This window comes from Prionailurus viverrinus, chromosome A2 (genome assembly GCF_022837055.1).
Source record: "Prionailurus viverrinus isolate Anna chromosome A2, UM_Priviv_1.0, whole genome shotgun sequence".
Lineage (NCBI taxonomy): Eukaryota > Metazoa > Chordata > Mammalia > Carnivora > Felidae > Prionailurus > Prionailurus viverrinus.
In genome coordinates this window covers 13,911,893-13,933,157 of record NC_062562.1, presented here as the reverse complement: position 1 = coordinate 13,933,157, position 21,265 = coordinate 13,911,893, and the positions used below count along the sequence as shown (strand labels likewise).

The following is a 21,265-nucleotide window of genomic DNA, read 5'->3' as shown; positions in this document are numbered from 1 at the left end:
GAGAGAGAGAGAGAGAGAGAGAGACACAGAATCCAAATCCAAAGCAGGCTCCAGGCTCTGAGCTGTCAGCACAGAGCCCGACGCGCGGCTCAAACCCACAAACTGTGAGATCATGACCTGAGCCAAAGTCAGATGCTTAACCGACTGAGCCACCCAGGCGCCCCATCTATAGGTATGTATTGATGCAGTCTTATTTGGAGCTGAGTTTTGAAATGCTGGTTCACATTGAAAAAGCACATTGAAAAGCGCCTGGGTGGCTCAGTCGGTTAAGCATCTGACTTCGGCTCAGGTCATGATCTCACGGTTTGTGGGTTTGAGCCCCGCGTCGGGCTCTGTGCTGACAGCTCAGAGCTTGGAGCCTGCTTCATGTTCTGTGTCTCCCTCTCTCTCTGCCCCTCCACCCCCTTCAAAAAAATAAACAAACATTAAAAATACATACCTATAGATGGATGTGAGAAAAGGCTTGGGTATTCTCTGTAATTTGATAATTTTCATTTGAGAACAGCAAGCACCATGTTTTTGGTGTATTTTTAAAAATCTTCAGCACCTGGTGTGGTACCCAGCTTGTGATGGGCTCTTAGATGCTTGCTGTTGGGTAGATAAAAGAACATGAGAAACATTGCCACACTCCCTGGATCAGCCCAGAGTCACACATACACGTGTGTGCACACACACACATTTACCCTCACATGCGCCCACACCTCTGCGTGCACACACACGCCTTCACTAAACCTCATGCTCCAACCCTGTCCGCTCTTTTCCCTAATTCAGTTGAAGTCATAATGGAAGAGGTGGAGATAGCCTCTCCACCATGGATGCCAGGACATGCTGGGGGTCCCCTGGGGAAGGATCGGGCCTTGTGTGTTCCTCTTGGCCCACTCCCGATCCCCTACCTGGGCCACGGGCACTCAGGGAGGAGCTGCGAAATAAACACGAGACAGGAGCAGTGTCCGTCGTGCTGACAAAGGGTGGTGTGCAGGGCCCAGGAGAGGAAAAGTTCACAAAGGTGAGTCTGGAGAGACGTCAGGCAAGTCCATGAGTGCCTGGTGTCAGATTCCAGATTTTACCTGTGGATGCCAGGGAGTTGTTGAGGTCTTCGAACCAAAGACTGGCACGACGAACACCGTGTTTGAAGGTGGTCAGCTTGCAGGTGTGCACGATGGATGGGACAGAGAGAGGAATTTTCTCGGCAGATCGTGGAGGGCAGGGGAGGGGTCAGCACAGCAGGGCCCAGGAATGGCATTAAGGGAGGGGATGGAAGGTGAGTTGACTGAGGAGGTGGAGTCTATAGGATTTGAAAAGGGACTGAGCAGGAGGGCCTCCATTATCTACTCTGGGCAAGGAGAGGTGAGGCGGGGAGGGGGGCAGGGCCTGTACAAAGACCAGGCAGTGCAGGTTAACTCTGCAAGAACCAGATGGTGGGTGTGTGCAGCCCTGTGAGCCCTGTCCTGGTTGAGCCCAGGAACTCAAATTCACCTCTGGTGCCTCTTGAACATCAAGTAAGATTATGAGAGAATTGGGTCTCCACTTCTCTAGTGGGGAACCGATGAAGGTGTCACTTTCCCCTCCGTGCTTTCAGAAAGCCCCCCACTGCAACCCAGTGGGACTGAGTAGATGGCAAGCGTCCCCACACATGAGGGACATTCCTACAAGGATATCTTCTGAGCTCTTTATGGTTTCACAAGTAAATTTTAGGCAGAAAAGGTTAATCCTTTATGCAGGGAACAGGAGAGGGACAGTGATATGCAAATAAATATCTATGACAGGGCTTGACTTCTTTCTTATTTGAGGGCTTAAGTCAGTAGTTGATAGTATTAAAAGAGCCAGTTCCCAAGAAAACACTTTAATTTTTTTTTAACATTTATTTATTTTTGAGACAGAAAGAGTGTGAGAGAGGGAGGGGCAGAGAGAGGGAGACACAGAATGTGAAGCAGGCTCCAGGCTCTGAGCTATCAGCGCAGAGCCTGACACAGGGTTCAAACCCACGAAGTAGGACCCTTAACCAAATGAGCCACCTAGGCGCCCCCACCCCCACTAAGAAAACCCTTTAAACTTTGTTTTTCTGGAAAGTCAGAACTAGATGGACATCATCGCTTTCTTCCCCATTCCCTGCCTCCCTCCCCTCAAGGACGCCCCCCCCCCCACCCGACCTCCGCAACGCAACCATCACCCACCTATTTCTCTGTAGCCACGGACACTTGTGCTGTCACTAAAGAAGCAAACAAAACTCAGGTCCTGCAAGCCCCCCCTCCTCGGATCTGAGCCTGGATCTACAGCCCCTGCAGCAGCCTTCTCCGCCCCCCCCCCCCCTTCACTGCCTGCCTTCCATGGTCCCTGGAGCTTTCTAGTTGGGTTCTCCCCTGCCATACCCCACAGCTGCTTTTGCAGAGAGCAACAGCGGTCTAATGACTACGCCCACATTTCACCCCCATGACTACTTCTCTTTTTTCCTCGACCTACCTGGTAATTCTTTCCATCTCCTCCTTTTCCTGTCCCTTATGTTGGTTTTCCAGCACTCAGGGGGCGTGGCCTACCTCTCATAAGTACAGGTGCAGGCACAGGTGGATACGAACACCCCACATGCCGATGACACATGAATACCTGTCTCCCACCCAGACTGGCCAGCTCAATCCCAACTCCCAGTAAGCAACGACTTCACATCTGTGCTTGGCTAGGTCAGGGACCCAGGCTGGGTCAGGCTTTCCACCTGCCACTCTGCATACTGTGCTTGGGAGAATGTGGTGCCATCTATCGTGCTGCCCACATGATTTGGGAGTTGCCCTGGCCTCTTTCTCTCACAGCCACATCCAGTGGTCAGGGATCCTGGGGACTCTCCCTCTGGCTGCCCTGCGGCTGCTCTGTGTCCACCTGGATGGGGACAGCTCTCCCCACTGCCTCCCCTGCCTGTCTGGCCCTGCCCTCCAGCAGGCCACTCTCTCAGCCCAGCTGGAACAGCTTTTTCAAGTTTCGGAGCCAAATGTCTTGTTTCTCTGCTTAAACTAAGTGGAGGGGCACCTGGGTGGCTCAGTCAGTTGAGCGCCCAACTCTTGATTTCGGCTCAGGTCATGATCCCAGGGTCATGGGATCGAGTCCTGCATTGGGCACTGCCCTGAGCGTGCAGTCTGCTTAAGATTGTCTCTCTCTCCCCAGCTTGTGCTCTCTCTCTCTCAAAAAAATTCTCTAAGTGGATTAATTCATCTTTGCTGGTACCCTCTGGATCAAGCTTTTCCTCTCTGACTTTATAGTAGCAGTTCCCCTCCCAACACACAACAACACAGTCCCAGGCACACCAACACAGCCCTGCACTCACGCTAGGCTCCCACTCACATTTGTGTCCATGCGAATGAATCGTCCATGTCCTGGCATGAGCATCTGGAAATGTGCCCTCCTCTCCCTTCTGCAGGCACGGCTCAGGGCTTCAGCCTTCTCCAGGGCCATGTGCCACCCCAGACCTGCCCTGTCCAGGCCTTCGTGTGGACCCAGCCATGGACTCTGAGCTCTGCCCACATGGCTGCACTGAGCTGTGTCCTGTCTGCACTCCCTGGACTGCCCTCCTGTATGGCACCTGGGCCACTATCAAAGTGGGTGACTCGGTGTGTGTTACCGGATAAAAGGAAGCCTTCCTTTCCCCTCAGGAGTTCTGTGTTCAGACATGGAGTGTTCAGATATGACCCCAGTGCTGATAATCTGTTGTGGTTGTTTTCGCTCCGACGGCAGACGCTGATTTAGTCCCATCTTTCTTATCTAGGGTTAAGCATCCATGGCATTCAAGAAGAATGTCCCCCCAACGCTCAGCTCATGCGGCTGGATAACATGCTGCTGGCCGAGGGCGTATCCAGGCCGGAGAGGCGAGGAAGAGGAGGCCCGGTAGCAGCGGCCAACACAGCAACACCAGGTGGCTGTTCAAATGACAATAGCCTTGAACACTCTGACTACAGGGCCAAGCTGTCCCAGATCCGACAGATTTACCACTCTGAGCTAGAGAAATATGAACAGGTGATCTTTCTGCATGGAAGAGTTTCTATCATGTGAATGCACATTTGTCAGAGCAAAACGTGGAACACTAACCCCCTTTCTTTTGTGGCACAGACCGGGGAGTACACGCACTTGGTCTCACGGCAAAGGTGGCCAATTTTGCTGGAAACCCTTTGCATTCACTTCTCAGTAGCCAGCCTGTGCGGAGGCCACGGGGGGTGGCAGGTGGCTGGTCCCGCGTGGAGCCCCGAGCCAGCCCGCTGGGTGGTCACAAGCTGGCATGTGCGTCCCCACCCTAGGCCTGCCGCGAGTTCACCACGCACGTCACCAACCTTCTCCGGGAGCAGAGCAGGATGAGGCCCGTCTCGCCCAAGGAGATCGAGTGCATGGTCAGTGTCATCCATGGCAAGTTCAGTGCCATCCAGATGCAGCTGAAGCAGAGCACCTGCGAGGCCGTGATGACCCTGCGTTCACGGTTCCTTGATGCCAGGTCAGGCCCTGAGCACTGCCCGCAACCCCAGGGTCAGCTCTTAAGAAGAAGAAACGGCTGCTGGCTTGGGTTTAAGTTCTGGGGGCCTCCGAGCCTGTCCAGGGGCTCCCCCCATGGCTGTGGGCATAGCCCTCACACAGCCTCTTGGGAGGCAATTCAGAAGTGTTGACTGCTGCTGTTATAACCGCTAGAAAATCACAGATGGGCGTGAGGGGACATCACTAGAGGCCAGTGTGTACACACTGGCTGAGGCTGTCCATCTTTGCAGGCGTAAGCGGCGGAATTTCAGCAAGCGGGCCACGGAAGTGCTGAATGAGTATTTTTATTCCCATTTGAACAACCCTTATCCCAGTGAAGAAGCCAAAGAAGGGCTGGCCAGGAAGGGCGGCATCACAGTCTCCCAGGTGACGGTCCTCTCCTGCCATGCCTTCCTGAACATAGAAGGGGGAGAAGGTCACGTCCAGTGAGGAGGACACCCAGGGAAGTTCATCAACTGTGTGGAGCACACAGGTGGCGCGTGAGGTCCCTGACACAAGACCAGTGGAGTGTAGAGGGTGGCCCTCTGTGAATTGCAGTCCTTAGCGTCTAATATCATGCTTGTATGGCAGGGATGTCCTGTGTTGCGTGAGAGAGGTGAGGGTGTAAGCGGAGGCGAAGAAAAAGAGCTTGGAGCAAAATTAGGACTTAATTTAGACAGACCAGCTCTCGTGCCAAAGTACCTGTTCAGCTATACTGGGAGAGGTTTGAATGCACGGGTGCTTGATTGTTTCTCCGGTATTCCAGACTGTGTGGCCAGGGTTGTAGGACATCTGGCAACATCTGGCTCCACATGGGGAGTGGTGGTACAGATCAGAGCTGGGACCTGGACGACCTTGGGAGACCCTGGGAGTCTGGACTGCCAGTGTTCTTCTCGGTGGAATTGGGGGCAAGGGAGGTGGCGCTGAGACAGGAGCCCAAGAAACATCTCAGGAGGTTCACAGCGGGAATGGTGAGTACAGGCAGCTGACGGTGCGAGGCCGGGGCAGGCCACACCGCAGGGCAGCACCCGGGGCCTGTGGCCCCAGGGTGACTGGCACTAAGTCTAGCTCATTGCACATCACCTTCCGCTCGGAGGCGGCCCCTCCTCCAGCTTTTGAAGGGCAGTTGGATGGCCTGAATTTCCAGCCCAGCCCGGCTGCCTTCAGAACCTGTGCCCTTAGCCAGAAGCCTCTGCCCTGGCCCGGGCCAAGTCTAGCTGCGACTTTATGACAGGCGCACGCAGGAGCCCCACAGGGTTACATAGGCAGCAGGACCTTGCTGACACATCTGACTGCATTCACTGGGGAACTGCTCTGCGTCCTCGGCACCAAGGCCAGAGCTGAGGTCAGGTGCACTTGCGAAGCGCAGCGGCCACCTCGTGCAGTTGTCTGGAGGACACCCAGACTCGTTTCAGAGCCCGGCGCCTACGGAAAGCAGATGGGCCTCGGGTCTAGACTTCGTCTAAGGGGAGGGTCCGTTGGAAACAAAAGCTTGAAAAGCTCTGGCCACCTTCCGGTGACTCCGACTGACCGAGCAGCGGAATTCTGTGCTGGGAGCTGCTCCTCACTGTGGCGGGTCCCCCGTGACCCGGGACGGCCTGAAGTGGCGGACGGTCAGCAGAGGGGGGATTCTGAATTTGGGGTGCAGATGTGCAAGCTGCGAGGTTCTCAGGAGGAGAGAGTAAGGGGAGCACCATTAGCGCAAGTGTCCCAAGTGAGGCCACAGATGTTCTCAAGATAGAATCAGCTGCAGCTGCAGGCTGAGGAGGCCGGAGGGGGTGAGGGGCCGTGGATGAGCCTCAGATGGGGTGCTGAGGGGAACCTGGGCAGCAGCTGTAGCTGGCTTGGCCGACAGGGCCAGAGGGACCGGGTAGGGGTGGCCAGTGGCTCCCAGCTGCACTGTTCAAGAGGATAGCCGAGAGCCTGTGCTGTGCCCACACGTGCTTGAGGTGCCCATGTTGGGGTGCAGACCCTGGCCCGGGACCAGCTCTTTCCCCAGCCACCGGGACCCCTATCTGCCCAGGACAGGGCCAGCCTCCCTGCCTCGCCCACGCACGAAGTTTGCTCTGCCAGTTAAATTCACATGGAAAACTGCTTGCTACCATTCCTCTGCATACTTAGTTCCACAAAGACGTTCCAGCACATTCCGTGTAGGTAAGTGGGAAGCAAGTGCTGCTCTGGCCACCCTCACACCCGGGGGCAGAAGGGAAGAGACACTGTTTGAGGGACAGGAGCACACACAGAGCTTTTTCTTTTCATGGTTAACACAGAAGATAACGTAGGGACATAAAAGGAATACATTTTTAGAAAAGAAAAGGTCATCGAAACCCTGCCACCGTAACTCAACTGTTTATGACTGTTGGTTAAACCACATATATTTCACGGCAGGGCCCCAGGCCTTACTGTGGGGATATTAAAGTGTTTCTAGTTGTGTATGTCTCCGTGGAAGGCGCTGGCCCTGGGGTCTCACTGATTCTGCCCCCAGGGGAAATTTCCATTGTCACAACCCTTGGGTGGGGTTGGATGGAGGCCAAGGATGCTGGTCAGTGCCCTCCTGCGCCCAGGACGGCCCCGCCGCAGAGAACGACCCCAGAGGAGAAGCCCTGGCCCAGTCCTGGTACAGGTTTGGAGGCCGCTGGGCTTGGCCCACTTGGCCCTGGGCCAGCTCCTGCACCCGCCGGGCCTGCCTGCTTGTAGGATGGCTGTGACGGCGGCTGTCCCCAGCTGCTCTGAGGACAAGGGCAAGGCGCAAGTAAAAAGGCACTGAGCTCAGCGCTCGACTCCTCCCCACTGCCCTGTCTGTCCGTCCGTGTCATCCTTTGATAAGTTGTGGATCCAGTGTGTTCTTTCCTTAGACCAAATTCCCAGAGATGTGGTTACTGGGTCTCAGGGGATATGTGTCCCCCTGACTCTCACTTTCCCTAAAGAGGAATCCAGAATTCAGTCTGTTCCTGCCCCTGCAGGGAGCGGATGCTCATCTCTCCATGTGTCCGACGCGCCTGTGTCCTTCCAGCAACTTCCCATCCCTGGCTTTCAGGCCTTCCTCTGCCACAGGGCAGGCCGGCTCCGAGGTGGCCCCCACCCGCCGCGGCCACTGCCCTGGGTCCACGGTTCAGTCAGCACCAGCTTCTCAGTCCCGGCCTCTCACCTGGCCCCAGGGCCCCGTGTTGCCACTCAGAGATGTTCCTCCTGGACAGTGGGAGCACGGGCACCTCAGAGAGTGCCCACCATCTGTTCACATTATCTCATTACTGGTCAGCTTTCCCAGTGACTTCTTTCTCTGTGTGTCCACAGGTCTCTAACTGGTTTGGCAACAAAAGAATTCGGTATAAAAAGAACATGGGGAAGTTTCAAGAAGAAGCTACCATTTATACGACTAAAATGGCAGTCGGGGGCCTGGGGAGCCAGGCTAGCTGCCCATCGACACCCAGCTCCGGTGAGTGAGGCCGCCCAGCCCAGGCACTGTCCTTCATGCATGGCCATGCCCACTGAGCTGCAGGGGAAGGGGCGAGGGGGCCAGGGGAGCCAGATGCTGGGAGCTGTGCCCACCACCCCTTCCTGGCTGAGGGGCTGGTAGACCCCACCTGAGGAGTCTCTGTCACTTCTGGGGCTGGAACATCTGTCCCAACACCTCCTACCCCTTCCAGGTTCCTCCGGTCCCTTCCCGCTGACCAGTGCCAGGGATGCATTTGTCACCCTGCAGACACTGGCCTCTCTCCGCCCCGCCCCTGCGGGAGGCAGCTTACGGTCTCAGGTGAGTTTCAGGGCACAATTCGAGGATGCCCTTGGGGTCTCCAACTCAGTATTGGGACAGATATGCAGAGCCCAGGTGGGTGGTAGGTCCTTGGAGTGGGTCATCTTGCCAGCCACGTCTCAGCCTCCACAACCCTCCCTCAGAGGTCCCAGCAATGAGTAGGGGCCCACTGGGTACGTGGTTCATCGTCTTGATGGCTGCAGTTGGACAGAGCTGCCTCAGGGGCACGGCCCTGTGGGGCCCACTTTGTAAAAACCTGTGTGCTTCACTCCCAGTCCCAGGACTCGGTTGTTCACAGTAGCTGCTGGGGCTGGTGGGATGGAGCCCTCCCTCCCAGTGGACATCTGTCCCCAAGGGGGTAAGAGGGGACAGGCAGACAAGGCCCTGACCATTGGAACATGAAGGCTCTCTAGGCTCAGACCCTTTGCCATGTCAGTGCCTTGGCCTTGCCATAGCCAGGCTACCCCCTCCCCAGGGCCCAGCTGGGCCAGAGTGAAGATCTGTTTTGGTGACTGGAAAGAAAACGAGCCAGGAATCATGGGCACCTCAGATGTGCCCTCTGGAACCTTCTCAGGATGTTGGGCAGTGTGTTGGACCAGCCAGGACTGGGGGGCCCCATCCGTCTTATGGCCCCTGGTGCCTCCCCTGCATCCTGCTGTCTGTCACAAGGGCCTGGCCCACATACAGGGTCACCCTAAAGAGGATGTGTGGCATCGGGCAGGGCCTTCGCCCACCATTTTCTTCACACAAGTGTACCCTACTGTGCCAGGTGACCCTCCACTGATTTATCCCCAGCTAGCCCCGTGTTGGTGCAAGGAGTGGATGCCCCCTGGAGCCATTTGGCAGGACCTGATGCTGGGTGGTGCATGTCCCATCACCATGGCAACCCCACAGCCCATAATGAGCACCTGGGCTGAACAGGGAGCTCTGGCGCCACCAGGTGGCCGAGCCTCATCTTGCTCTGTGCGTTCCTTGGGGCTCAGTGACTCAAGTATAGTGGGTGTGAGTGTGAGAGTGAATTGGGAGTGAGTGTCTCCCAGAGGGGAGCTGATAGACGAGGTCCGCCCTTACCCCTAGAACCATCCCCAGGAGATCTGGAGCTGCTTAAGTCCTGATGTGGCTTCCCTGTAGGCCTCACACAGCAAGTGGGAATGTCCTCGGTCTGGTGTGGACACCCTTGTGCTGGGCAGGCACAGATGCTCTTCCAAGAGAGCAGGTCAAGGGCTGAGGCCACCCCAGCTGGAAGCCATCACCTCTGCCCTGTGCACTCAAGGAACATCTGGGCTGCCAGTCCCACACCTGGGCACTCACCTGTCACCTCTCAGTCCTGTGGTTGGACCTCTCCCTTCCACCACCCATGGCCTCCTTCCTGGAGCACAGGGCCTATGGGTGTCCTTCCGAGGGCAGAGTGTCCCCCAAGGCCAGGCCTCGTCCCCGCTGCTCTCAGACTGATAGTGGAGCACCCCCATGTCCCAGGATGAGGCAGCACCCTCAGGAAGCCCACAGTCTGTCGATCGCTCACCTGATACTGGCCTGGGGACACGTGCCAAGGAAATAGACCAGGCCAGGTGGGGCAAGGAGCAGGGTCGTGGCCTGGTGGGGTCAGATGAGGAAGAGGGTACAGGCAGGAGGCCTCAGCCTGTAAGGAAAATGCTAGAGAGAGGAAGGTGGAGAGGAGCTTGTGTGGTCTCTGGAGGGACCTAGAATTCAGGGTCACATGGAGGGTGTGACATCACACCTGGGAGCCGGGAGAGGGAATGGCCCTGCTCTCGTGCGCTGCAAACAGGACTCGCCATGGAGCAGGCCACCCGTGAAGAGCCATTTTCGGTGGTGTTTTCTTTACGGTGGGTGGGGGATCCTGTGGACAAACATCCTGAGGCTGTCCCTGTGCCACAGACAAAGCCCCAGGCCTGGTAGCCATGGCTGTCACCCTGCTGGCTGCCGAACCAGACCAGCGTCCAGCCAGGGTTCCAAGCCCCTTCCCGCTCATTGCATCTGGCCGTGATGTTTCAGGGACTGTCATCAGCTCCGGGCCTGACAGGGTCTGCGTCCCCCTCAGAAAGTGTAGAAGCCTTGGCTGTGCCACGATGCCATATCGGTCCCTGACCAGAGCCCCGTAGGTGGCCAGTGGAGGCCGCTTCCTGCCGAGGAAGCAGGTCCACATCAGGGGTCAGGTGGCGAGGCCACCTGTAACTCAAGAGGGACCCCTGGGTCTGCCCCCTGTCTCCTGGCTCCTCTCCTCGGTTCTCGGGGACGTGGGGTGGGACGGGCCGTCGGTATCATGGGCGGCCTTCTGACGCTCAGTCTCTGTCTTCTCAGGCCAGGGGCAGCCGGCTGGGAGCCGCCCCCCCGGTGTTGACCGCTTCCCCCTCCGGAGACCCCGGGAGCATCAACTCAGATGCATCTAATTAAGTTTGGGGGACAAGCAGGACGGCAGACCGCGTGACCCGCCACAGTTTGCTGGCACTTGACCTTCTACTGCGCGTGCAGCCCGTTATACCTCAGAAAACCCAGAACCGTTGGGTTGCTGCTGTCCGTTGCTTGCCGGCTGGGACTCGAAATGGTCTCAGATGCTCTCATTTTCTCGATTCAGTTTCGGGTTTTTTTTGACAGTAATTTTATGATAAGACTGTGCATTGTTTCTTCTAGGACTTGTCACAATCCTCCCATTACAACTTTTGACTTCTTTTCACGTTGATGTTGTTCACACAAGGTTTGTTTCCGGCCACGGCGGTAGCTGGGCGGTGTCCGAGCCGTGAGTCTGTCTGCTCGTTTGTCCCTTCGTGTGCCGACTGGCCCGGACGCCGCCTTCCCCACTCGCTTCTGCCGTATCATTTCATTATGCTTTTGTTTAAGTCTGTTGTGAGCTCAGAATTTTACTGGGAATTGGTTTTGTAGTTTTCTCCGTTAATATAAGTTCTTCCATTCTCAGTTGACGTATCACTAAAGACAATAAATTTCCCAAGTGCTTTCCTGCATCTGTGCTCATGAAGTGCTGAGGGTCCGAGGCCTTCCCTGATTCCTGGGAGTACTTCTTGGTCCCCTCACCCCTCTCCTCCTCTGCCTCCTCGTCCCTCTCCGCCAGTGAGCGTGGGGGTCAAGAGGAGCTCGGCCCAGCCACGGGTTTGTCACCACACCATGTCCACATTCCATCTCTGTTGCTATTGAAGAGCCGGGAAGTGACTCTGTCGTGCGGGCGTACAAGAGGGCCTGCGTAGAAAGCATCACAACCCGCCTGGGCCGGGCCCCTTCTCCGTAGGTGACCACTGCCGGGCAGGGCTCAGCGTATCCCACCAAGATGGCCTGTGATATATCCCAGCGTGCGTGTCCCCACCCTGCACACGCTGTTCTCCACATGGTGCAGCTTGGGGCAGCCACCGCCTCTGTGTCTGACCAGGATTTTCCTCCAGCGAACGAAGCGCCATGGCAGGAGCCCCTCGGCCTCAGCGCTGAACATGTAGTTGGGGCCCACGTCAGTGGCTGTGCGCCCACGATGCCACTCGGCTCGGGGCCTCTATGGGGCTGCTCTGGGAACCTGCCCCAGCCAGGCGTTTGCACAGTCGCTGGCGTGGCTGCACTTCCTCTTCCCTCACTGCCTTGCAAGCCTTCAGGGTGGCCGAGGGGCAGCCATCAGGGGCTTCCCGGTGCAGCAGTGGTTTCTCCCTTGCCCTCCCAGCAATACTTCACCACGTCCCTGCCAGCAGGAACTATTTGGGTGCTGGGCAGCCCCAAAACTACAGCTGGCTTGGGGGGGGTGTCTCGGTCGGTCCAGGCAGTTGTGGGACAGGAGGGACATCTGAGGTGAGGCGTGGTTCCCTTGCCAGCCCTTTGGCCTTGGCCGGGTCTGTTCAGGTGCCAGCTGGGGACCCGCCCTGCACTGCGGGCTCCTTGCAATGCTCAGTGTGGGTTTTTTATTGTTTGCAACCGAAGGTGGCAGCTGACTCCCTCCTCCTGCCCTAAGTGCCTGTCCCCAGGTCTAATGAGCCTGCTTCCTGGTTCCCTGCAGCCCAAGACTCACTGACAGACCCAGGCCCTGGTCTAGTGAAATTATATTCTAGAGAAAAAGGAGAATAAACATGAGCAGAACTCGGCGGTGCGTTCAGGGCTGGCCTCTGGGAAAAGGTGCCTTCACACCCCCCCCCCCGCCATTTTTAAAATTTATTTGTTTTGTGAGAGAGACAGAGAGTGGGGGAGGGGCAGAGAGAGAGAGAGAATGAGAGAATCCCAAGCAGGCTCTGCACTGTCAGCACAGAGCCCGAAGCAGGGGCTCGATCTCACCAACCATGAGATCGTGACCTGAACTGAAATCAAGAATTGGACACTTAACTGACTGAGCCACCCAGGCTCCCCTTTCTCCTTTATACAAATTGTGTAAGGGGCGCGCCTGGGTGACTCAGTCGGTTGAGCCTCCAATTTCGGTTTAGGTCATGATTTCACAGTTTGTGGGTTCGAGCCCCACCTTGGGCTTTGCACTGACAGCGTAGAGGCTCCTTCAGATTTTCTGTCTCCCTCTCTCTCTCTGTTCCTCTCCGGTTTGTGCGCTCAGTCTCTCTCTCTCTCTCTCTCTCTCTCAAAAATAAAAATAAACATTTAAAAAATTGTGATAAATATATATAGCAAAATATGCCATTTTAGTCATTTCAAGTGAATAATTTCAGTGGCATTGATTACATTCACAGTGTGATTGTGAAATCACCACCTCTATCTAGTTCCAGAACACTTCCTTCACCCCAAAGGATACCCCATCCCCACCAGCAGTCACTCCGCATCCCCTCCCCCAGCCCCTGGCAAGCACCCATCTGCCTTCTCTCCCTTCTGTGACTACGGACTTGCCTGTTCTGGACATTTCATATACTTGGAATCGCACTCTGTGCCCTTTTGTGACTGGCTTCTTTCACTCAGCATGTTTTTGAGGTTCATCGTGTTGCAGCGTGAGTTAGGGCTTCATTCCTTTTTATGACTGAATATCTCATTGGAGAAGGTGGATTTATATATATGTTATATATGTTACATATGTTATATATGTTATATATTATGTACGTTATATATTATGTATGCTATATATTATATATAACATATAATATACATGACATATATTATATATAATATATATAAGACATATATATAACATATATAATATATATAAGACATATATATATTATATATATATAAAACAAATTAAAAACCCTCCTAAAGACCCAGCTCCAGGCCTGCAGCCCAGAGAACCACAGTCCGAATTCACACCATGGCCACAAGAGGGCGCGCGTGAGCGGGAGGCCAAGCCGTAGGAGGGCTCCTGCATCAGGCTGGGAACCGCAAGTCGCTGCTTTGTCTATGTCTCTCGGGAACCCCCGGTCACCGCTGTCTTCCACGCCCACACCTTCCACCTCTACCTCACACCTCTCTGTTGCCCAGACGACCTGTCCCGGAGTATCCCACCCTCTCCCACCCTCAAGATTTCCCTGGTGTAGCTGTCCCAGTTACACTCCCACGTGGAGGGGACCCTGGCCAACTCTTTGCTGGGAATCTACCCGCCCCCCCCCCCCCCCCAGCTGACTGTGCTCCAGTCTCGGGTTCTTTCTTGAACCAGTCGGTGGCCTCATCGCTCCACTGAACCCACGCTGCTCTGTCTGGCGGTCACTTCTCGATGCTAATGCAGCTTCATTTCCTTCCTGCTCCTGAAACCTAGTCTTCTGTCTTCCATGACATCCTCTCTTGCTTGGTTTCTGTTCCATATTCTGGCTTCTCCGGACTTCCAAATTTCTCTCTCCTGAACACAACTAATACATCCAGCTGTGTGACAGACACCCCAACCCTGACGGCCCAGAGCTGAACTACCTTCCCTCCATGGCATCCTAGTCTCCCTGCGGCTCGGTCCACCCCACTCCCACTCAACAGCAAGTCAGGTGTGTACCCCCCCAACCCCGCCTGAATTTGCCCACCCACCACCTGGGTGATCACAGGGCTTGGAGGTGCATGATCAGGGTTTCTATCTGAGGGGACCCATCAGGAGAGGGAACTGGAGGCCACAGCAGAGAGAGGAGATGGGGGCGGGGGGCGGGGGGGGCGGGGGGGGGGGAGCGCGGTGTGAGAGGTCCAGCGGTCCCTCCACCTACCACCAGGGGTCGCCGTGGCCCGCAGACCCTGCCAGAGAGCACAGAGCTGGGGGGGTCTGGACGCCTGCCTCTACCAAGGACATAAGACCCCCTCACCTTGTGTCTGTGCTGTCCAAGGGCTGATCCACGTAAAGGGCCTGGCTCAGGGCAAGAAACGGGACCTCATTCGTCACTATTACTATCATTATTATTCAACTTGTCTCTTGCAATGTGTCTTTTTGAAGTGGGAATAGAAAGTAAAGCTCAGTAGGAATCGTGTGAGACAGCACTGAGACGATGTGCACGTAGGGGGCGCTCTCAGAAGGTGTGGGCTATCCTGTACCCCTTCTGCCGAAGGGAACACTGAGACAGGAAGACAGGAGGCCGGTCGTCTGAGCAAGATCGGCCTGGCTGTGACTGCCAGAATAAACTGACAGACTCCCCCGTCTCTCTGCCCGTTCTCCACGGGGACGCCAGAGGGCGATCTTACAACGTAAATCAGATCCAGGCCTATTTACTTAGCTAACCTGGTTTCCCTTCTCTTCCCTCTTGGAATCCAAATCCCCCTCCTGTGTCTTCTCCAAGCCCAACAAAGTCGATCTCGTCTCCCTCCTCGCCAACCTCATTACCCGTCCTATAAAGCATTCCCACCCCAGGGCCTTTGCACTGAGTGCCTGCCTGACTGCCCTCTCTTCCCGTCTTTGACTAGAGCTAACTGCTCTACCGCTCCTTCTGCTCCCATCCCACTCCCTCCCAAACCCCTCTTCCCAGGCCCTGACCTCTCAGAGTCCCTGACACCAGCATCCTGGGACTTCAGTCTAGCGAGGGGTGGCTAAGATGCTGGGGGCGTTGTCATGTCTCTTGCCTTGCACCTCATTCTCTTCTGGGGTAGAGATAGGGCGATTCCCGCAGTTGCGGGGGCGGGGGTAACTGCCCTGAAATCCTGGGGAGGGGAGTGGACTGTGTGTTCCTAGAGACAAGGCTGCCCCTCTCTGTCCTCAACCTCACGACTGCCTGGTTGATGGGGAAGTCCTGGGGAGGGCTGAGGGGTGAGGAGAGCTGGGGTCTGTGTGTGGGGAAGGTCTCCGACTTCAATCACCCCACGTTGGTCGTGGGTCGAAGTTTCCCGCAGCTTCTGGTTTAATTTCATGATCTCTCCTGGGGCGGGGTAGGGTTAGGGAATCTGGCAGGCAACTGGTCTCTGTCCAACTAGACCCCGCCCCTCATCGACCCACCTCCTCTCAGGGACCTCGGCTCGGCTCGAGTATTCAAGACCCCTAGTCTGGTCCCTCCCCTCGTCTGGCCCCTCTCCTTGTGCGGTCCCGCCCCAGCCCTGGGTTCATCTTCTATTGGGGGTGTTGGGCCCGCCCCCGGATCCTGGCCCCGCCTCTTATCGCCCTGAAGCTTTTCCCCTCGCGAGAGCTGCTCCCGGCCTCGGGCCTTCTCCACCTCCCGGGAAGCCGTCAGGGTCGTCTGGGACAGAGGGGAGGGTCAGAGACTGGGGTTCTGGTGGCTGCTGCCCTGGGTCCCGGACGCCGCCCCCTCCCCCAGGCCCTGGGCTCAGAGGGGCCCAGGTCCAAACCCCTTTCAGGTTTCCCTCCCACCTCACCCGCACCCCAGTCTCCTGCCTCCAAGAATGGCCGCAGCCTCCCACCCTTCGCAAAAGATGTGATCCTCGAAATAGGGGGTTTGAGACCCCCCCGCGGGAGTTTGGAGGCTCCCCATGACCAAGCCCTAGTTGAAATTTCCAGATCCCCTGGACCAGTCCACGGGAAGACTTAGAGGGCTCCTAGAGTCCAGGCTGCAGAGATATATCCAGGCGCAAGTTAAGTGCACTGTGGCAGTTTCAAGGTCCCCGCGTGCAGTTTCAAGATGGGAAGTCCAGTGCCTGATGAGGGCCCATATCCAATCGTTAGTAAAGATTTCTGTTCCCCTAAGACTCCAGGAGGTGTTTCAAGACCCTCCACACCAGAACCCTGGAGGAGGGGTCGGGAGGCCCTCAGACACTGGTGGGGAAATTGAGGCCCTGATTTAGGTGCTTTGGGGAGTTTTAATATCCCCCACTCAATATCACTGCAAAGCTCAGGGGTGGGGGGGGTGGCAGTAGCCTAGGGAGGGGAGCCCAGAACACCTCAACTCAAACCCTGCCCCCTCCTGCATGTTACTGAGGGTGAGAATGCAGTTAGTGAGCACCTACTGCATGCCAGCTTGTGTTCACTAAGACCCGAAGAAGCAGAGGCGATTGTTGGGCCTATTGTTCTTCAGCTGAGAGAAACTGAGGCTGTGAAGTTGACAGGGGTCGGGGCCTAGGTTTGACCCAAGAAGCCAGGCTTTGTGTTCAGGGGTCTCTGTGGTGACCCCGCAAGGGTTCATCCAGAGCCCCCAGCCCCACTGAGAGGGACCATGGGAGTCATGGAGGGTGTGTAAGGGAGTGACTGGAGCTTCTGGAAAGCTGGAGACACTCAGGCCCACCTGCTCCCCCTATGGCCTCCAGGGGATGCCTCAGCCCAAAAGATGAGGTTGCCCAGGCTGCTCTCTTGGTTCCAGTAGGAAACAGGCTTCCACGTCCAGGATCTGCCCCTGTGACCCCAGGATACCAAGTTAACTGGCTGAGCCTCAGTTTCCCCATCTGTCAACTGAGGCAATAACAGAAACAGCCTCACTGGGAGGGATCAGAGAAGAGATGTAAGTAAAGTGCTTTAGCAGTAGGTGCCTAATGGATGTGTGGGCCACCTGCCCGGCCCGTGTGGCTCAGGACAGGTGGATGGGCAAATAGCACCGAAATATGGCCACAAGGTGAAGAACACATTTTGGGAAGAGACACTCAGGTGCCACACTGAACCCAAAGGGCCTGGGGTCATCCAGAGGCCCGGGAGGGGTTGGACGCACAGAGGGGTGTAGGTGCGGGGTGCTCGGGCTGCCTGACCTCCCCTCTGTGTGGTCAAGGGAGCCAGAGCTTCCTGTGAGAAATCTGCCCAATTACAGGCTCTTGGCTGCAGGGAATAATAGCCATAAAGGGGTGAACTCCCCATCGTCAGGGTCATGCAAGCAGACAAGGGGTCTCCAACAGCAGCTGGACCAGGAGGCCAACCCAAGAGACCTGATTCTTCAAGGACACCCTAGGAGGCAGGTCACAGCCTGACGACACGAGACAGAAGGTAGCACCACCCAGCACCCAGCAGCTAGATTGCTCAGATGACAGGTTCCAAAGAGCTCGAAAACGAGCATTCCTCGGCTCTGGGCACTGGGCAGGCCACTCCTGCTTGGTGAAACGTAAGCTGGGCCTGGCCCCGTGGACTGCGTGTTTTTCCAGTGGCTTCTTCAGCCACAGCCTGACCACAACCTAGATTCCGTTGGGTCGGCCATTTCCAAGTGTTTGTGTTCAGCCGGGCCAGACGGCAGACGGGGGCCAAGGCCAGGGGCCCAGGCCTCCCAAAAAGGAGGAGGAGCACCCTCGGGCCTCTGCCTGGACATCCCTCCGCCTAGAAGCCCCCCATTAAAGCCACTCAGCAGCCAAATGACAAGAAGCTTATGTGTAAAAGCTCCCTGGCCAGGTGCAAACACATGACCCTTGGCAAAGCTGACTTATTTGAGCCTCACTGTTCTGTCTTTCAGACTTTCGGGTTAGCTTGGGACCAGGTCAGCAGGCAGTTTCAAGTGGGAGGCCAGGGTAATGTACGTATGCCTTACCTCCCTACAGCACCCTGGGCAAAGTACTCGCCCTTCTCAGCCTTGGTTTCCTGAGCTTTAAAATGGGGATAATAATGGAACCCTCGAAGGGTTATTAACAGGATGCAAACCAATGCAGAGCAGGTGCTTCACAAACCAGAGGTCTCGTCTGTTCCTCCTGGTTGGATCTGGCTCTCCTTCCCCCATCTGATTAAAGAGCTCCCTGAGGGCAAAGGCCGGGTCCTCAAGAAGTGGTCGTGAGTTGGGGTCTGTCCGACCGTGTCATTCCCCTGCTTAAAACCCTCATGGGCAGGGGCGCCTGGGTGGCGCAGTCGGTTAAGTGTCCGACTTCAGCCAGGTCACGATCTCGCGGTCCGTGAGTTCGAGCCCCGCGTCGGGCTCTGGGCTGATGGCTCAGAGCCTGGAGCCTGTTTCCGATTCTGTGTCTGCCTCTCTCTCTGCCCCTCCCCCATTCATGCTCTGTCTCTCTCTGTCCCAAAAATAAATAAATGTTGAAAAAAATTAAAAAAAAAAAAAACCACCCTCACGGGCAAAAAAAAGTAAACTCTAAAACCAGTCTTCAAGACCTCTGGACATCTGATTTGGGTTTGGCAAACTCCTATTCACCCTTCAAAGCCCATATTAAATGCTCGTTTCCCCAGAAAACCTTCCCTGGGTGCCCCTCTCGGTTTTCCCAACCCCTGGCCCCAAAGGCTGGGATATCTGCACCTGTCTTAGTCTTGCTTTTTAGAATGGGGCTCTGTGAGGGCCAGTCCAGGGGCTGAGTCTATGAGATCAAGTGTATTTGTAGCCACAGGTCTGCATGTAGACATCACATGGGAACATATGAGCACATCTGTGTGTGTGTGTGTGTGTGTGTGTCTGTCCCTGCGCTGGGCCCCAGGATAAGCCGCCAGGCCAACTTCCCCCAGACCATCTGAGACATCCACGTCTTTACAAGGCTGGGAGAGTGGGCTGAGCAGGGCCCCTTTACGAGGGAGCCTCGCTCGGCTGGGAACTCATTGCTCCGCCAACGTTCAACCGGAAAAAACCGGAGGTATGAGCAGCCGGCCTCAGCTCCCACCACGCTGGCACCCGGTCTTGAGCTGCACCATTAACGCTCAAGCTCCATCTGGGGCAAAAGGGGAGGCTGGGATCCGGGGAAGGGCTGAGTGCTGAGTGGGAGCTCCCCTCCCACGCCTTGATGGAGGCCCCACCAGGCAGCCTTCGAGGACATACCTGAGGTTCGGCAGCACCCCGCCTGCCAGCCCCCAGGGCTGAGTCAGCAGGAAGGGATTCGGGACTTCCCAGGAAAGGCCGCTGGGACCTTGAGGCCCCCTCCCCAGCTTCCAGCCCACGCCCTCCCCAGGGCTCCAAAAGGGTAGGAGGTGCCACACGTGTCCGGCTGTGGCCCAGTGTGCTTGGAGGGACTGAATCGTGGGAGGTCGGGGGGGGGGGTTACGATCAGTCCTGACTTGGGCAGTTCCAGCCATCTGGGGGTCAGAACATCCCCAAGTGCAGGGAGACTGTGGCTGTGTCCATGCTACATGACGCACAGGTGCGCTTGGCTGCATGCACACGGGCCTGCGTGTCAGGCGTGCGTCCCCCCCGGGGTGGCTGGTAAGGGTGCACGTCCAGCGTATTTCCCACATCCGGCAAGTCGGATGGGGGGTTGGTGACCGCATGTGGGGCTATAATGGAGAGTGACAGCATCACCCAAATGGGTGATGAAAAGGTGTCCCCAGTGGTGTGGGAGGGCATGTCTGGGGAGGACAGGGACGGGGTGTGACGAGCACAGTGTGACCTTGGGACGGATGATGAGGGAGACTGGCTCCACTGTGCGTGGCTCCATGTGGTAGTTGTGACCCTGGGTAGGACAGTGTGTGTGGTCCCGCATATACACCAACATGTCGGTGCCTGGTCCTTCCCTCATCTTTGGGGTCTCCTCCCTCCTGCCTGCTCAGACCCCCCCACCCCAGGCCCTGGGAGAGGGGTCAGGCAGCAGGACGTCAGCATTCACCTGGACTGCTCTCTCTCTGCTGGCACCCTGCCTCTGTTTCCACCACTCCCCCCAGCCGACGGAGGCCAGGTCTCCCCGCCAGGCTGGCTCCAGTCTTTGGGGTCTGAGACTGGGACGTACCCAACTCCGAGGGCTGATGAGAGAGACAGACGGGGCCGGGGAAGTGGTGGGTGGCCACGCCAGGTCCACGAGGCCCCGATGGAGGCGCCAGCAATGTTCAGCCAGGACAGGAGGCAGCCGAGGGGGAGGGGGCGCTGGACTGCAGGGTTTGGACCCCACAAGGGCTGCCACGTGGGAAGAAGCAGACCACAGTTCCATGAAAGAAACACTTTCCCACAAGCTGCATCCCGCACCAGTTCCAGAGGAGTCTTTGTCATGAGCAAGTGTGCACACTTCCACCGCTCCAGCACCTTCTTTGGCTCCCGATCACCTGCTAGAGATAGCTCAGGCTTCTGACTCGGCGTTCAAGGCTCCGTTCGTCTCCCCTGCGTGCTTCGCTTGTGCTCCCTTCTGCCCTCCGTGCCCGCCTGAGGTTTCCCTCCTCCAGCCTTCCCAGACACATTTCTAGCTGCCAGGAATGCCCTTCCTGCCTTGCCTGCTGGGCCAACTCCTACGCCATCCTCAGGACCCAGCACCTATGTCCCCTCCTCTGGGAAACATTGCCCTCCCCCCACCCCCAGCCCACAGTGTCCCTGTTTGCTTTGTGACCCTGGGCCAATTTCAGCTGTGAAATGGGGGTTGTATGAAAATTGCCCTCCCTACAAGTCGATTTTGACCTCCAAGACAGTAAGTGTACATTAAAAGCCCTTAAAGTGAGGGGTGTCTGGGTGGCTCAGTTAAGCATCTGACTCTCGATTTCAGCTCAAATCATGCTCTCACGGCTCGTGGGACTGAGGGCTGACAACGTGGAGCCTGTTGGGATTGTCTCTCTCTCTCTCTCTCTCTCTCTCTCAAAATAACTAAATAAACATTAAAAAGATAATAAATGCCCTTAAAGTAAGTTAGTTCTTGGGGGAGCAGGGAGGCCTTGCATCCAGTCAGTGCTTAATGTGTGTTCATGATCGTCTTCCTCCTCTTCGATTCTGCGGTTTTAAGCCTCTCTTGTTTTAAGCATTGTTCCAAGATTCTTCTCCCACTCACAGTGCTAGGAATTTTAAGAACCCCTGGTTCTAAAATTATAAGAGTCTGAAATGCCGTGGGCGGGACCAAGGGCCTCCTTGTGCCCTGAGCTGACCCCAGGGTGGC

At 56.4% G+C, this 21,265-nt stretch overlaps 1 protein-coding gene across 2 annotated transcripts in view; it reads left to right on the top strand.

The window, feature by feature from the left end:
- PBX4 (PBX homeobox 4) overlaps positions 1 to 11,214 on the top strand; it is a 44,280-nt gene extending 33,066 nt beyond the window's left edge. For both annotated transcript variants that reach the window (XM_047850695.1, XM_047850694.1), the window contains exons 3-8: positions 3,749 to 3,996; positions 4,275 to 4,465; positions 4,734 to 4,869; positions 7,777 to 7,918; positions 8,130 to 8,236; positions 10,556 to 11,214. In XM_047850695.1, the coding sequence (XP_047706651.1) occupies positions 3,749 to 3,996; positions 4,275 to 4,465; positions 4,734 to 4,869; positions 7,777 to 7,918; positions 8,130 to 8,236; positions 10,556 to 10,648 (917 nt within the window). In that variant the 3' untranslated portion in view covers positions 10,649 to 11,214. The remainder of the gene's footprint in view (positions 1 to 3,748; positions 3,997 to 4,274; positions 4,466 to 4,733; positions 4,870 to 7,776; positions 7,919 to 8,129; positions 8,237 to 10,555) is intronic.
- Positions 11,215 to 21,265: the final 10,051 nt, after the last annotated feature.